The 19,103-nt window shown below is 31.3% G+C and overlaps 2 protein-coding genes across 2 annotated transcripts in view; one reads left to right on the forward strand and one right to left on the reverse strand.

Annotated features, from left to right (window-relative positions):
- The window catches only part of LOC108917077 (glutamate synthase 1 [NADH], chloroplastic), a 55,575-nt gene extending 42,294 nt beyond the window's left edge, over positions 1-13,281 (reverse strand). The window contains exon 1 of the mRNA XM_023454373.1: positions 13,059-13,281. The gene's annotated coding sequence lies outside the window, so the exon portion shown is untranslated. The remainder of the gene's footprint in view (positions 1-13,058) is intronic.
- Positions 13,282-13,745: 464 nt separating this feature from the next.
- Positions 13,746-16,847, forward strand: LOC108917056 (decaprenyl-diphosphate synthase subunit 2-like). Its single transcript, XM_018723485.1, has 4 exons — positions 13,746-14,366; positions 15,012-15,247; positions 15,418-15,726; positions 15,947-16,847. Exons 1-4 carry the CDS (start codon positions 14,068-14,070, stop codon positions 16,360-16,362), a joined length of 1,260 nt encoding a protein of 419 aa, XP_018579001.1. The 5' UTR covers positions 13,746-14,067; the 3' UTR covers positions 16,363-16,847.
- Positions 16,848-19,103: the final 2,256 nt, after the last annotated feature.

Here is a 19,103-nt window from a genome sequence, read left to right on the forward strand (position 1 = left end):
AACTTCTCTCGGGTTAGTTTTTTGATAATATCATTCTGCATGTCATTATTCTTCAACGTCATAAAATGTAATAACATGTTTACTAATATATTTTTAAAGCTTTCAAGGTTTATGATCAAATTCGACTATTCAATGTGCCTACAGGTTTAGAAAACTTAAAAACTGCCACAGAATATTTCTATTTATTTTTATCTTTTTAAAGTTTCCTGACTCCTGTAAAACTATAATACAGAAATGGAACTAGATACAATATGTACGTTTTTCAATCTAAACAAACATGCTTATTATTTATTATTCATATCTTTGATCTTCCACTTGAATTTACAAGACACCTTATCGCTTTTATCGTACCCGAAACTGCGTGTTATTCCAAGTAATATATCTAAATTCCGCAAAAAAATTATTAACCCATTACCACCATTACCTCAAGTATTTGATTGCTAACAGCTTAAAACTGTAAATAAACATTTTCATGGCAATTAAACGATTAGATAAAAAACTCAATAAAGCGACGTAAAATTAAAATTTAGTACCTAGAATTTTTGTGGATAGAAATTGTTTTGATGGCATTTTAATGAAAATATTTTCAGTTACTGCTATCATAAAATTCAATTGTCATGATTATACCATGAGTTCATTGTCCAGGTAGGGACATATTTGGAATAATCTCTTTCTAGGAACCAATTTTTTACCAAATTACATGTTTCTGATGGAATGAAAATAGATGAGATGTAAAATTATTTTAATAGGTCGAATGATGTAAGAAATTTTAAAAGTACTTGATATTTTATATGAAGATTACATGAATATTTATTTAAATATAAAAACTTTACAGGATTGTATTGAGCTATAACAAAACCTTGATAGGCTGAATTTCTTACCCTTGAACATAGGAAAGTGTAATGTCTTAACAAATTCTAATATGAAACATAGTTACAATTTTTAACAATATAGTGGTGGAAATATATGTATATCTTAACATAATTGATATATCAGAATTCCGTAAAAACTTAGGAGACTATTTTGGCCCCAATAATGTCATTTTTTTGTAAACCTAACAGAATATTCTATTTTCGCAATTCGCGATTTTTAGATCCTAGATTTAAAGTAATTTAATGGCAATTAACTAACAAACATACAGCGCACGTACAGATAGGTGCCTTAGAATCGAAGTGCCTTAGTAATAAGTCTATTTGTCAGTAACGCAACATCCAGTAATATTGCCAAAATCTTCGAAACTTATATTTGTATATGCTGCTTAAAATTTCTTGACATTAATGATTGCAACTACATTTGATATTGTAATATACAATACTATCGGAAATGCTTCGTGAAAACTATTATACATGTTTATTACACACAGCTGCCGAATTGTGAAGGGTCTCTACAGAGTGAAAATGATGGAAGATCTGATATATGCGTCTTCAGATATCCGCTCATCTGAATTTGCTGGTTTATATACTATGTTGTGCTTTAACTATCAAATCAACGAAGCTCAGTATATAAGCCCATTTACGTCCTACTATAATCAAACTACTTATCAAAATAAAAATCTTCCACTTCTATGATTCATAGAACCACATTTAAGCAATAATAAAATATATCTTATGAAATATTATGGTACCATATTGATGACGGATTAGATATACTTTCACGTTATCTAAAATCACGCGTGAAATTCAAATGCATGTACTTCTTTCAAGTTCCCTGGTATTTTACAGCACAACATAACGTTTGATTGGTCGGGATGTCATTTGCAATAAATTAACTAATGTATAGGGATTAACCATCAGCATGCTATAATTTTGTACTTTTTTTTTCTCGACTATAATCAAGATAAACGTAGTGCACTGGCTACTTTAAAGAAAGATGTGTTAAGAGCATTTATCTTTGGAAGTAGGCGTAATAATCATAAAACTTCATGTTTCAATAATGATAAAAATTAAAATAAGAATAAAAGTTTAAGGACTGGACTTGAGAAAAATGCATGCATCAAATTTTGATCGACATTAGTCATCATTGCCGAAAAAATTTATTAAATAACCAAAATAAATTGAAAGTGATTTTTTAAAGAATATTATCATCAGATGTTTTGAAATATTCCGAACTGTACATACATATCGATACAAAAATAGATGCAATTTTCGCATAACTTGATGGAATAACTGGATGGAATAATTTAATAATTAAATAGTAGTGGGTACTCATTTTCAAGTAGGCATTCGATAATATCGCAAATTGCAATGACATACCAAAATTCCCGTTATCGTTATAGAGGAAAATATTTTGAAGAGGAGGTACTGTGAAAACGTAATTAAAAAACAATTAAACATTATTAAATTTCTAATCGAATGGTGTATTTCCTATATAGGGTGTTACTTCAATATTGTGAAACATTTTCGCGATTGTTATCAGGGGCGTCTTTATATAAACTTATTTCTAAAAAAGTTTGCAGTCACAGTTACACCACTTCAAATGTGTAGGTTAAAATTCACTTTTTATTTTGTCACAGTTATAAAAACATAGAATAATGCAATTTGAGATGCCACTTAATTTTATCTTCAACTATGGGAAGAGTTTGAAAATTGCAACCCTTAGATAATGGTTTTTTCATTGCATCTTTTACGAAACTGAAAATTTGCAATTCGAAAAACGGTATTTAAAAACTTGGTTCATTTAGAAATTTTTTTCGTTTTTTTTAGTAAAAAAAATAAAGTACCTACATATATACAGGGTGATTCAGAACTTATCAAAAAAAAAATCTGGATGTACAGGGGACCCTTACAAATACAATTTTGTAAAGAAAAAATCAAAAAGGGCAGTTCGAAAACGATTTAAAAATACACTTCTGCACGGCACTGGAAACTGGTCCACTGTAAAACCTGACCTCGCATAATGCGACCGGCATGGCGGTGTGATAAAACGGACAAAAACTTTCGCAAGGAAAGAAATATGTAAATAGAATTTTATCGCACCTATTTTATATCGTCAAATTAAACTGCTTTTGCCTTTATTAATTAATAAAATTAATTTGTGTTTTTAAATAATAAAATCATTTGACATACCCGATGTTACAACAATTGTTCAAAATTTTATCCACCAATGTATAAACACATTTGGGTCCGTTGTACTCAGTTTCTACGAACTAACACAAATGCTTCACCATAAATTAAAACGATATTCATCAACTCCGAGTACATGCAAACCATTTTTGACACTAACTACTAAAAACCTATTGTAAACACGACAGATAACAGGTAAATATCGCAACGACGATTGCAAAATCCGAACTCAGTATTCGGAGTCGCTGAGGCCACGTGGCGAATGACGCTAGAGACTACAGTTGTCCAGCTATGTAGTGGTTGAATGTACTATAACTTCAATATTTCTTTTCTCGGAAACTATAAGGATTTTACAAAATTTTTTTACGATATTGATTCCATTTCTCATACTGCATCTATTCACAAATTTTTAGGATAAGTTGTGAATCACCCTGTATAACTAAAGAAAAATTGCCAGTATGTAGATTAATTTTTATTTTAAACTAATACACATACTTCACTATGTCTTTTATATATTATTTTATTTTTCTGAATAATTGTTCATTAGAGATTTGCGTTATCCCGTATTATACGATGTTTAGTTGCTTACATCAGTGTCTTAATGAAACAGGGAGTTTTAAAAAATGTTACAGCTGAGAGAATGAAGATATCCCTACAACAAGTACTAGCACTAGCACAAATTTAATATCAGTCACTCAGCAATTTTGAGGATTTTTAAAATTATATTTTGTACCTATCCATGATCAGCGTTCTAGAGATGCCATCCATAATAAATTTTCATAACAATCATATACGATGGCAGAATATCAACCGACATCAACATCAATTTTCTCTTAATGTACTATGTATTGGAATTGTCGGAGACTTCTGATTGGCACACTCTTCCCTCCGGACAGTCGAGTGGAGACATTTATGGCAATTTCTTTGAACAAAATTTGCCAACATTGTCCCTATTTTCGTAAGACAACAAAGCACCACCCTATTTTAGGTTGTTTGCTTGGATATATTCAAATCGTTACTTAAGTAGAGAAGGAACACAACCTTAGCCTCCACGGTCCTCTGACTTAAACCCACTCGACTTATTTCTCAGGGGGCACTTTAAATAAATGGTTTATACGACTCCAATCGAAAATTTTGAATTATGGAATCATTATGGCGTTCTGCGAGACAATTCAACGTACTCTAGGCATTTTTGAACGTGTTTTTTTTTAATTAAGAACATGGAACATTTTATTTAAAAAAATCAATAGACAGAGATATAATAGTTTCTAAGTCAAGCTTTTAAATTTGAATTGGAAATTTTCAACTCCCTGAAAAGATACAATGAAAAAACAATTGAGGGTTGCAATTTTCAAGCCCTTTCGAGGTTCGCAGATGTTAAAAAATATTTTGGTGTAGTAAAGTCTTTGATAAGATAAAGTACGTCCAAAATTGCATCCTTCTATGTCTTTTCAACGATGAGAAATTAAATAAAAACTGGCTTTTAACCTAAACGGTGTGTGTTACTCCAATGTCAGAGCTTTTTGGAAATAAATTTACATAGAAGACCTCCCTTACTTTTTGCTTTTCTACATTTCTCTATTTAGCTTTAACTGACCATCTACAACTAGATCGGAAGTAATTAATTCCTTAATAATCAACATTCATCAAATAAAATCCTCCACTTTTAACTGCGTAGTTTTTTGGTGATTATCGATTAAACAATCTAATTTATTCCATTACCTACCTTATTATACCGAAGGCGAATATTTTACAAACGCTGCAACTTGCACGCACACGAGATTACATAAGCCACAGGACACCACCAACAATATCGAATTAACCGCGATACAGCTACTGGCACGATTGAAAAAATGTATCAAATACAAATTAATTCCTCCCCTCTTCAAACTAAGATAAACATTGCTTTTTCACAACGGAGAAAAGTGCCGCGTACTACGATGATGTGGGGTAATTGATAATAAATAGTTATTGCCCAGATAAATGACGATAATATTACGATATTGCATAATACTACCATAGTCTTTAAATTATTTCATGTTTGGCGCCCAACATTACTCGATTTTTCTGTAAATACACCCGAGAAAATAGTAGTGGATACAAATTAGTGTGTTCTACCAGATACAAATTAGTAAACATATTTTGTGTGTATTTATAGGTACACCAGAACAATATATTTACGTTTTCTATTTTAGTAAACAGGTACACAATATTTGTTATTATTAGTACATAGATACATATACAAATTGCCTACATAGCTGAAACAGGAGTTATATAAACAGTTTGTTTCATATGTAATGCAAAAATTGTTTGATGGGTGATTAGCAACAATTTTGTTTTTATAGAAAAGAATAATGTGAGATGTGAGACACATCTCCATTTAATATAATTAGAAGAATCCTTCAATTTTTTATTTTGTTTTTTAATTAGAGATCGGAAATGTTAGGGCGGCTGCCATGTTTTACAGAGTTGGTCGGGTTCTCTTTCATGTAATTTTATTCAAACAAAAAGTGACACAACTTTTGCCTTCTTATATGTAACTGCACTCTTTACATTATAAGAATATACAGTGTGTCCCAAAATGATGGAAGAAAGTTCATACTTTTTTCCATTCCAGATTTTACAAAATTGCTGAAACCGGTCAGTTAATTAGTAAATAGAAATTGTCACTTTTCTGCTATATTTCCTATTTTTTTGAGCCATGTTTGACAGACCTATAACATTACCGACATTTTTTTTTAATAAGACGCTCTATATTTTATGGTATAAATAGATAGCTCTTCTAAAGACGAATTCACCGATATAACTTTTACCTTTTTACCTACTTTTTTGTCATAGTAAAAAAATATATAAAACATTGTCTTTTATGTCGTACTGACGACTATTTCAAACAATCATAGTCTCTTCTGTACTTTAAAAATGTACCTACTCTTTATTAAACTTTTTCTACTTACTTTAAAGCTTTTTTTCTCAAAAAAAAAAAACACATCGATACACATAAAATTCACCAGAGTACCTTAGGTATAAAGGTGAATCGTTTTAGTTCCAATTCGTTGTTAAATTATTTTGAAAAATGCGTAGTCAACAGGAGGTATGTGACTTTTTTCACCATAAGTATCCAGACCAGAGAATTAGTCGAGCCTCTGATCTAAAGCTTCGCATCGATCAATTTATTCGATACGTATCTAATGCCTGCCCTGTCGGCCTGACGTGAAGGTGAACAATCCAGATTTTTTGCTGAGGGACGGTGGCAGTACATTTCATTGTCGTTTGTGCCTGCCGCTTACTAGCATAATATAGATTACTACTGTTTATTTATACTTGATTGTCGGTATAAAGTTTCCGATATCTATTAATAATTTATATAGTTAACTAACTAAAAAAGTGACTTGATAAAAGGAAGATATTTAAAACATCATTTTTATTCCGCGTTTCTATTGTATTTTTTTAATATTTTTACTCTACATGTCTATGTTTCTAACCACATGAAGCTACGCTTTGAAGTCCTTAGTTCGTTTTTATTTAAAAAAAAATTTGAAATTTTTAAAATACAAATAAAAATTGTTAGAAGTACCTATTGTCCCTCGTAACAGATTTAAAATCACATAAACAACCATTTGTCTGTTTATATCTCCTGACACGCAAAATAATGAAAAAATGCAATTAAATTTGACCCCCATCGGTCTATTTTTAGTAGCAGTATATAATAAAATTGCAGATAATCGGTTAAGACGTAGATTGCGTTCAATTCATGAGGCGTTCGAATGATTTTTTTGACGTATTAAGCCCAGATAGAAATGCTTATGGAATTTATTTAGATACGCTTTGATAGTGAAGAAATAAACAATTCTGAATCATAATCGAACAATTTCTTGATGATAATTTTATCAAACATTTTCCAGTGGCGCACGCATGACATTAAGGTGGCCATATCCCTGGCCGAGAAATAGTCAAATTTCTGTCATTTTTAGGTAGGTACTGAAATCTTAAAAAGTAAAACGTGTACAACAAAAGTAAGCACAAAAATAAAATCCTTGATGTCCTGTTTATTCATGTTACCCTTTAAATTTACTCAAATAAAATAATAACTAAAAAAAGCGTTTGTAAAACATACGTTTGCTGTTATCCTAACCCCACATTTTAAGAATTATTGTCAGGTACTTATAAGTAAAAGTAAACAATTTTATATGTAGGACTAAGCAAGTAAATGTTATAAGAATATTTACATGTGGAGTTGTATATAAAAGTTAGTATTTTCGTAGATTTCAGTACCTAAAACCTTGATGGTTTGATCGCTTTTTGCACATGTTTATTCGTTTTACTGCGGCGTCTTTGAAAATACCCAGATGGCATGACATAACATTCCTATTATTTGAAAGCTTTAGATTATTCAGTTATTTTGAAATTATTTGTCTTTGTGGAAAACACTATTTAAAGAATATGGCACCCTTAACTACAATATAATAAGTACCATAATAATAATATATTGCCTTATATTGATATTCAAGTACCTATAGACAGTGTGAATCACAACTTATCCAAAAAATTTTTGGAATATATGCATCATGAAAAATAGAATCAATATAGTAAAAAAAATTTTGTAAAATCCTTATATTTCTTAGAAAACAATTATCCACGTAGCCTCAGGCGATTTCGAATACTGAAATCTTATTTTAGTATTAACATTTTTGCGATAGTGTTTACATTAGTTTTTCAAGTGTCAAAAATGGCTTACGTGTATAGCATCCCGGAGTTGATGGACATCGTTTTCATTTATGGTGAAGCAAGACAACATTTGTGTTAGTTCGTAGAAACTGGGTAAGACGGGCCCAAATGTCCAAATGTACACGTCGGTGGACAAAATTTTGAATAGTTGTTGTAACATCAGGTATGTCAAATTATTTTATTAATTAAAACCACAAATTAATCTTATTAATTAATAATAACAATAGCGGCAAAAGCAGCTTTGCCTCGCGCCAGGTCAGGTTTTACAGTGGACCAGTTTCCAGTGACGTGCAGAAGTGTATTTTTAAATCATTTTCGACTTGCCCTTTTTGATTTGTAAGAGTCCCCTATACATTCAAATTTTCTTTTTTAAATAAATTCTGAATCACCCTGTATACATTTTTCCACATTCACGTCCACATTAAAAAAAAGTTTCTTTTTTATTTGGGTGATTTTTTCTTCAAACCAGTCACAATCGTTAAATGAGGAAATTCTTAAATATAAAGTCTGAATGGTCCATTTATTAATTAAACATTAAACACTCCGTATATTCTATATATTTTGGTATTACGTTATTTATATGGATATTAGGTTCACAGAATACTATTTATTACACTTTATGCATCTCGCCTTGAATTTTAGTAGACTTAAAATTTCGTGATAAAGTTTAGCGATAAATATAACAAAGCACTGTAGAATGTTAAATATTGAGAGACCCACAGGACCAGACGGATCAATATTCTGACAGACAGATAGGCGACACCCTCGACATTTATAAAGCCAAAGATTACGTCTAAAGTAAAATGAAAAGCTTAAGGATGATAAAAGACCTGATAAATTGGAAAGAAAAATAACACGAGCTACTTAAAATAGGAGCACGGCCAAATAAAAAAATAGGTTAATAACTAGTGAAAAAAGTATATGATATGGTGACATTTCAAGAAAATATGTACCTATGAAATAGATTTAGGACAACTAAAACGAACAAATTATTTTCAATGAGTCATAATTGGGAAGACAATAGAGTCAAAGATGTAAGACTAACAAGAGTTATTCAAATGGAAATCGAGATTGCCAACAGACTGTGTCGCATCATGTAGATGAAGCATCTCTACACTTGTCAAAAAAATTAAAATTGTTCATATTAAAAAAAAATGGGATAATACTTAATAGTACCTATATGGAGGGCGTTTAAAATTCCCGAGGGACGCCACTGTGTATGGCTAGACAATAAGTAATTAATATATTCCTTGGTTCGTTGAGTTTAATTCAGAGGATGTCCTTGACTTATGCACTGTGGAAAAGTTTAATAATATTCTACATTTTAGAACCACTGTTTTTCGAAGTAGTCCAAAATAAATCACTATAATTATTGGTATGTGATAAGTACCTACCTAATAACATGATCAAATAAATTATTTTTGACGCAAAATTATAGGAAAAGATTAATAAATCTTAAACAATACTACATATAAATTAATATTCAATAACATTTATTCTCCTTGTCAAGACGCCAAAAAAAAGGATAAATTTAGGTATTATTTTAGCACTAAAATTTATCTAATAGTGATCATAGTACTTAAAAACTTCCATATGCCTTTAATCTACTATTTAAGATGCACACCTGTTTGTGTAAAAAATGATTGCCGTAGTTAGGATATGTGCCAAATTTATATAAATCTCTACATTCATTAGACCTGTGACGATGATCCTAAACAAAATTTGAAGCAATAATTTTCCATCCTATTTCTGTTTTACAGCCATTTAAAAATATATAAAATCTCGTAATTATATCACACCGAGTATCACACAATATCCGTAAAATCAATTTTATGAAAGTATATGCTTAAATTTTGAAGAGGACATCAATAATCCAAGATATTTGATTTTCTCGTTTAATGATAAAAAATAAATCTGGAATTTTTTAATGATTCAACTTGTGAAATTTTTTGCATGTTGCCATTTACTTACATTTTAAATTTAATATAGGGTAACAAATGTCGTGGGTTACTTTATACATACCATATCTTCCGGAAATGGGATAGATTTAACTCAGAATTTAAATATTTATTTCTGTTCGTGTTTTTGGCCACACGCCGAAGTAAATACTCAATTTGAGATTTGAGTATTTATTTCGTCGTAGGTACGATGCATTTATTTTGTTTGTTTTCATACTTAACTAAATATTTATTATTATAATTATAGTAGTAGTAATAAGGAGTTAACATAAAAAATATCAAAATATGAATATATAAACAAATATTTACAAAACTACGTTCCTTTTTAGGCTAATCGATATCAGCTTCTGTTACATGAGCACCTACCTATTTTATCTCGTTTTTCATTAATATCGTATGCAGAACTATCGTCCTCAAATATTCATTATATGCAAATATCTACTTATGAAACAGACGTCTAGATATGTATAAAAGTTGCCGGGAGACTTGCTGATCGAATTTTAAATTAAATGCAATTATTATTAATATAATTAATAAAATTAAAAAACATTAATTAATAATACAGAATTGTATACGAGTACCTATAACACATTAATCTACAAGTTATTTTGTATTTGTGCTAACTAAAAATTTCTTAAGAGAGGCTAATTAATAATTTCAAAACGGAATTAAAAATAAATAAGTGAACCTATTGTGAATATCTACGTCGATTTTACAATTCAGTTTCGACCTAGACCTAATAAACCAATATACTTTTAAAATAGTTCTGTTTATTGGCCAGTTCATTAAGGAATGTTTGTTGAATTCGAAGGAAAATTTTGCGTCTTTGTAAAACCTTAAACTAATAGTAGCCAATGCCATTTCCATTTAAAACAAAAATAGATACAACTGTGGCCAAATTTTACGTGGTATGTAAACATAACTTTCTATAATTAAATTATAATTTCAGAAACAGAATTATCGAAGCCATAATCATTGTACATCCAAATAGATTAATATGTAGTTATTCTTATATTTTTAAAAGAGGCATATACAAAAATGGAAAAATAATGGTTTAGCAATAACATGAAAATACTTTTTTTTGTTACTACATACCCATGAGCACATCTTTCTTGTATAAAAGGAATATTTCGTAAAATGTTATCAGTTATCACTATTCAAATTTCGTAAGGCCAAAATTACAAAATATAACGATTACCCCCAAGAGATTTAGAATAATAAACATGAAATTTAATTTGATTTATTTGAGTTCCTTGGACTTGGACTCGAGAGAATACTCAAATTTTAGTGATAAATTAGCAAGGGTAAATAAATATAATATTAACACTATGTAAATTTTAGTTTTATGTGATGAAGTTTGATCCAGAATAGTATTTTGTAATGTAGAACGTACCGAATACCTATCTATGATTTGTCAAATTTTGTACTTGTCATGTATACATACATATAAGAATAAAACACTTAAATTCTCTTTTCTGATAAATACGACAGTGTTATCTACCTATTTTCTTTTTAATTTCTAACATATCTGAAATGGCATACATAAATACATTATTAATTTATCTGTTATTTTTTGTTTAGCTACATACATAAATAAAATGCAGCAAATTATTTGTACAGTAGGTATATTATATATTTTGGTTTTTGGTAAAATTGCATTTCCCAGTAGGTAGACATACAGGGTGTTTCAGTTCGAGTGAATCAAACTTTAACCACAAATAGAACTCAATAAATAATTCAGAATTGCCTTATAAAGCAAGGGTCTAAGTCTCGTCGTTTTCATTGTACGGGGCTGTATTTGGTCGGTTCTTAAAATCATATTATTTATTAAATCTTTGGTATGCTTATAACAAATTGATTCAAATTTGGTATAGTGTTAACATTTACATATGTGCATAATTTACTGTAGGTCAGTGGCGTAGGAATGGGTAGTATAGCGGAATTTTTTAAAAACGGTGAGATTTAGACCCTTGTTTTTTAAAGCAATCGAGTTCTATTTGTGGTTAAAGTTTGATTCACTCGAACTGAGATACCCTGTATAACAGGATGTTATATAATTGACATGTTATGTTTAAAATCAATATTTTCAAGTATAAATTTTAAATGCAGAGTAAAAATAATATAGTGTGATCAGTAATGTATACGGTAAAAAATCTAACAATTGTGGACAAAAAAAGTTTATTTGTTTATAAAAGTTCCTAATTTCATCAACGTGACTGTTTAGTATATTTTTAGATATTTTGATAAATGATTAAAAAGTGGATTAAGTTAAGTTAGATTAGGTGAATCAGGTGTATTGTTCCAAATTTACACTAGATACTGTTGTAAGTATGTATTAGACTTCCGGTATAGTCTATAATACTTAGAATACTAAAATTCATCCCATAGAATTAAATAAAAATTACAAATTTTAACTTATACTTTGATTTTTTTATTTTAGCATTTAAAAAATGCTTTAGCGAATCATATCTACGTATCAAATTGAACTTTTGTTGACTTTTAGATGGTGTAAAAAAGTGAAGATAAAAAATGTAATTAATTCGATAAATATTTACAGATTGCGCAACATCTCATCATAACATACAGAATGTATGAAAATAAAATAAGTGTACATTTTATTTGATAATTAGTTTTCAAAATAATCCTTTGGTTTCATAGGTAGGTACCTAATTTGTAAATGTCTGAATTTTATAGGTGCAAGTAGATTTACTTATATTTAATTTTTATTTGGTACTTAGGTACTATTAGTAAATAGGGACTAAATAAGTTTAAATACTTATTGCATATTCATTCTATAGACGTTAACCATACATGGTAGAACGTATTTCCTTTAAATTTTTTTCAATTGACTAGCATTATTCTTCCTATTAAATAAATATGGGTCAAAAGGTAGGGATGAATATCTAAGCAGATAAGTACATCTGCAGTTATTTAATAATTTAGTTACTATTTTTTTTGTTTGCAGTGTAATCTCCCTAGGATTATAACAGTCCGTTTATTCATTAGTTTGGGGTCAAGAATTAGTCAATAATCTCGGTTCTACCTCTCAAATGATGAGATTATTCCTTGTATTGATTTTTTGGAGGCTTGCGCAAAATATACTCAAAATTCACACAATATTCTGGATAACATAAAATCTAAAATTACTCGTAACTAACTTAAGATATTTTTAGAAAAAAAACACATCTCTGTTCCATTTTCATTTACTATAAAGGAGTCAGAGATCACATGGATTCTCAGCCGCCTTATCCATCGCAAAAAAATCTGTCTACAGGGATGTGTTTTTTAATTTTTATTCTGCAATTACCCTTACCTATAGCGGGATGAGTCTGCCCTTATATTTGTCTGTTAAGATACAACTGATTTTTTTCTAGACTTCACGCAACAACTAAGTTACAGTTATGAATGAGATTCCAAAAGGGCAAGTTTTTTGTTAATAGAATGGCAATAAAATGCGAATTCTACAGATTTTTCTCGCAAATACACTATAACAGGGAAACACGCTACCGGTAACCACAAAAGACCGACATGAATTATCCGAATGTCCCAGAATAAGTGCTGCGCGTTTCCAAATTGATTTTAATGCGCACCTCAAACGCCGGTTTTGCATTATTTTATCTTTACATGATATACTTCTATTCCAAAACAATTCAACAGAAATTAACGCAAAAAAAGAAACAACTGTGTTACTTTTAGAAAAATAACGTATGGATATATTCGAAATGTTTTTAGAATGGTTAGTATATTCTATAGCGTTGACATGCTAGTTTCGAAACGACTAGTTAATTTCGCCATTTTCATAGCCTACTTAGTTTTAAGACATTTTTTTTCTTTGTAATGCCTACATAAACATAATGTGTACTTAATTTAAGGTAAAAAATGAACAGCTCTGATTTAACGCACCGTATCTATTAGCAAATATTCAAGAAATTTCCGAAATATTCTAGTCGATTGAGTAATAGTATGTAATTACATATTTGTTGGATAGTGTAAATAAATATGGACACAAATAGAAAAAATGTCAGCTTTGCTATTGGATAATGTTATGTAAATAATGCAACACATACGTATTGAAAAATAATGCAGTTATTAATGTTACGTCGGTATGCTCTCAGGTATCAACATAGTTGCGAAGGACAAAGATGAAGATGTAAATAGTTAAACTACGAAGTTTAAGGTTAAAATTTCATAAAAACATCGGATCAAATGCATATAATTTAAAATGTGGGTCAACTTTCACCACTATTAGCTTTCCTGAGAATAGTTTCGTATCGTATTTATTCAGTAATTGTAATCACAATAATTATAAGGTAGCTACAAAAATGTCTCTCTCGAAGTTAACGCTGCAACTTGCTCGAAGAAATATACTAGCTGGAGGCTCTTTAGTAACAAATAAATTAGATCAACATAGGCACATCACTTATTCTGATATTCGAAAAGCCAAATTGGCTCATGAAAAGAAACCTGACTGGAATAGAGCTGTTAGCGAAGCAGAGAAAATTGTGGGATATCCCACGTCTTTTTTGAGTTTAAGGTGGTTGTTAAGCGATGAAATTGCTAATGTTGCTTTACATCTTAGGAAACTCGTGGGCTCCAATCACCCCTTGCTAAAAACCGCAAAGTAAGTGTGCTGCATTTTTTCTAGGTACTACTCATTTTGTTGTCGCTTGTTTTATAATTGTTACAGTTAAGTCAGCAAAGGTCAGTTATCTGTAGTGTTATTTTTGTCAAGTGTGCAAACCTTTTGATAAAAATGAAATATGATTTTGTGAAACATTAAACATTTTAAACTAAATAAAATTTATCAGGTCTTTATGATCCTTTAGAGACTATATTTTAAAAAATAAGAAGCTATTCCATTTATGTATTTTTTCAAGATCTTACACAAAATATAAATTTCGAGAAAAACTGGAAAAGTAATGTCAGATAAAATTAACATTGTAGTAGTGTGAAAAATTAAGTGATACTTTGTTAAAATTTAATTTAATGAACATTTAAGCAAAATAAAACATAAATTAATGTATTGTATTTGTATAGTTATTCTAAAAAGTTATTCTAGAACTTTAAATAATATATTTAGGTACATACTTACGCATTTTTAAACATTAAAGTAACTTTCTACATACTGCACTGTACAATATATATTCAACACGCATCTTTATGCAGAGCCAAAAATTATACATACCTCCTTATTACCAAAAAAACAGTTTAAAATTCTCTTAAATCAAAATAACAATTAAGAGATTGATTTTGTTTGCATTTGTAGAGGTCTCTTATACAATGGAAAAAACAATATGCAAGCCTGGGGTCTAATAGTACTATTAATTTCTAAAGCTGCTGGACATTCACCTGATATTCCTGATATGGAGCAAGACAAGGCTGCTGGGGTTCTTCATAGTCAAAGAGCTCTAGCAGAGGTTGCAGAAATGATCCGAACAAGTCACTTGGTCCACAAAGGCCTTGTAAATCTTCAACCTAATGACCCATCCTCAGATCCCACAGGTGAGTAACTTATTTCACAATATATCTAATATTCAAATAAGATGTTGCTTTTGTTTAAATTATTCTATCAATGACAGTTGACAACTAGTGACATCTGTTGGAAATTGTAACTGTCAACTTTCTAGGACACCCAGTATTTATGGAATATGTCAAAATACATTTTATTTTAGGAGATATGATGTTTGGAAACAAAATAGCCCTTCTAAGTGGTGACTATCTCTTGAGCAACAGTTGTGTCGAACTGGCCAATCTGAGAAATCAAGACTTAGTCGAGCTGATGAGTTCAGCTGTAAGAGACTTGGCTGAGGCTGAATTTGTCGGACCGAGGGACAAACAAAATTCCCCATTACCGGCAAAACCAAGACCTGATCTTGTAGAGTACAAACAGTTCACAGATAATACTTTAGAGCCTTTGGTTGTGAGTGAGGCATTAGGCAACGCGAGATCTGAATGGACGCTGAGACATGTACTGAACGCAGGTGAGAAACAATTGATGACTTACAATTTTGGGTAATTATACAGGGTGTAACTTTGAATGGGACTCATATTTATATGTAGCCTATCTTTGAACTTTAGAAACACATAAGTTTGTTTTCTCGGAAGCTCATATTCAAAATGAAGACTTACAATATACATAAGTATTAAATCTCGTTTTCTTGATTCATTTACAGAGAAATGTAACAATGCACTTCTTTTCAGGAAGTTTGCTTGGTAAATCCTGCCAAGGTACACTAAAACTAGCCGGCCACCCAGAAGACTTGCAAGAAAAAGGCTACCTCTTTGGCAAACACCTAGCCCTAGCGTGGCAAGCCTGTCTGGACAGGGAACCGTTCACCCTAAACTCCACGGGCCAATTCAGCCTTATCAGCGCCCCCGTTCTCTTCACTCTGCAACATGATCCTTCTTTATACACTTTAATAGAGAAGGGGCAGGAAAATGTGGAAGACGTCGATTACGAGGCACTTCGAAAAGCGGTTATTGAAGGACCTGGGCTTGAAATGACTAAAACATTACAGAGAGAACATTCTAAGGCTGCATTGGAAGTGCTGAATGAGTTACCGCCTTCTGATGCTAGGACTGCTTTAGAAAACATAATTGCTGCTATGCAGGATTGAGTCGTTTGAACTACCGATTGATGGGAGTAGGCATTAATGTTTGCAGCAATTGTTTTTAATCAGAAGAGGGATGTTCTGGCAGAGGGATTTTTTATATTAATGACATGAGTTCTCTTCTCTTTTATTGGCAAAAATCCCTCAATTTACTATGATTTTTTAATTATTTTTATATATTTTTACAAACAATTAACAATTAACGTATTTAACATTATAACATATTTTATATATTTACATTCCATGTTACCGTATTAAAAGACCAAAATAAGGATAGTATTAATCTTATACTTAAATGTTTTTCGCAATGATGCAACAGCAAACGCATTTATTGAAATTTCTGTGATATTATAGTTGGCACCTGTTTTAATCTGTATTAAGGCATTTGCCAAAATATACCGAATAGTAAAAATGCAATACCAATAGAGAAGAAAATATGTAAGATAGATTTAGGAATGTTAAATGATATTTTTCTATTGTAAAAGTTGGTATGGGTGTTTTTAATAAAAAAAATTATATAATTGTATTAAAAATGTGTAATTATTCTAATTGGTGCACGAGAATCATCAACAGTTTCCTGCAGACAGAAGAAACACATTCATGAAATATGTGGAACAGTATTAGAAAATAGAAAGTGTAAAACATCAACCGCATTTAAAGCTGTTTATTGCGAGCGTTTTCAGTAATTACAGATATTTGTCAACTCGGTCATTTGTTTTTCAAGGTGTTATTCATTTTTCAGGTTGCCAAGTGACAAACGAAATTATTTTGACAACAGTTCATCATCACCTTATCGTATACAAAACTTTTTCCTTAACAAGAAGCCAACTGTATGAGCGGAAAAATGTTTATTTTTAGAGGCAAGATTTTCTCATCGATTAAAAAAAAATCAAAATGATTTTATTCGAGAATTAGCAAACAAAATTTTACTACAAGTTAATATGATGTATACAGGGTGTGGCGTGTATAATCTATAAAAATTTGTGAGTACACATGCTGCAAGTGACCCATTTTTAAGCATTACGCAAGAGTGCCAGCAGGACGCTGCCAGACGCACCAGCGTTCCAGGAATGGTCTACTGTAGACTGGCGCCGGCGACCAGATGGTTACTCATATCCCTACGACTGACTCCACACACAGGGACTCTCCAACGAACACTCACCCCGTCAACACGTCTTTTTCTATACAAGTTAGTTTTTAATAAAATACTTTATCATTACCGTTGAGAGAGCGTTTTATTCTTGCTGTACAGCGAAAGCAACCCTCAAGTGGTGACCCCGACGTGATGTTTACAGTGAAAGCAACCCTCAAATTAAACTATAACTTCCTGATGATATTTGTAATAGAAAACTCATATACGAAAGAGTTCTATCTTTGTTTTTTTTTTTTTGAAATTAAAGTTTATTATTTATTCAAGGGAAATGAAGGCTGACCCTGTGTTATTTGTTAAAAACTTTTATTTTTATGTGACCCGAGATACAACCTTATAATTTAAATCGGTATAATCTAATACTAGTAATACCAAAAGAAGGTTAGGTTACATTGTTAAAAAATTTGTGCAGTCAACTGATTTTGTATTTGTATTGAATTCATTATTCACTACATTATTAAATATTAAGCATCGTCATCGACCCATCAGTGTTAAAAAGTGAAAGACTCCAGACGAAAGTTTTTACTTTGTAATTCCACGATAGTGACTGTAATTTTTATAAAGAAGTAACAAATAAGAATACTGTGCGGATTACATTAAAAACGAGATTCTTATTTCTTACTTCGCTTAATTTTTTAGTTTGTGCATAAACTAGTTTTAAAATGAACCGAGAAAACAATGCATTTACTATTTCCGAACGTGTCGATATGGTGTTAATGTATGGTGCAGCCGGAGAAAATGTGCTCGCGGCGACTAGGTCGTACGGGAACGGTGGCCACAACGTCACCCCCCATGTGCAAATACAATTCTACAGTGCGTTCAGCGGCTGCGAGAAAGTGTTATTCCTCGAGAAGAAGGACGTGGTCAGCAACTGAACCTTAATGTTGAAGATGCAGTGTTGGAAAATCTTGACGAAGACCCCACAATTAGTACTCGACGACTCGCATAGCACGTACGAACCTCATCTCGTACCGTACATCGCCTCTTAAGGCGCCAGCTGTTGCACTCCTATCATCTCCAACCAGTTCAACAGATTTTACCTCCGGATTGTGATCAACGAATGCGTTTTTGCAGATGGTTTTTACGGCAATGTGCCAATCAAGTTGTCTTTCCTGCTTATGTTTGTGTAACAGATGAGGCGACATTTACCCATAATGAAGTGAATTTCTTTAATATGCATATATGGGCCGATGAAAATCCCCTTGCGATTAGGGAAACTCATTTTCAACATCGGTTCTCGGTAAATGTTTGGGCTGGCATAATAGGCGATGTACTTGTGGGTCCCTATTTCTTTGAAGGACGACTAAATGGACCAACATATGCTGACTTTTTGGAGAACCGGTTGCCTGAATTATTGGACGATGTGGCATTACAAGTTTGGGCACCCATGTTTTATCTTCAAGATGTATTTGAGAAGTAACGACACTTGAATGAAATGTTTCCTCAGCGATGGATTGGACGCTTTGGTCCTGTGCCGTGGCCGCCTCGGTCACCCAATCTAACTCCAATGGACTTTTATCTTTGGAGTCACTTGAAGTAATTGGTTTACAATACTCCAATTGCTACGGTGAAAGAATTGCGAAACCGCATACTTGAA

Source organism: Anoplophora glabripennis, unplaced genomic scaffold, assembly GCF_000390285.2.
Source record: "Anoplophora glabripennis isolate ALB-LARVAE unplaced genomic scaffold, Agla_2.0 scaffold69, whole genome shotgun sequence".
Lineage (NCBI taxonomy): Eukaryota > Metazoa > Arthropoda > Insecta > Coleoptera > Cerambycidae > Anoplophora > Anoplophora glabripennis.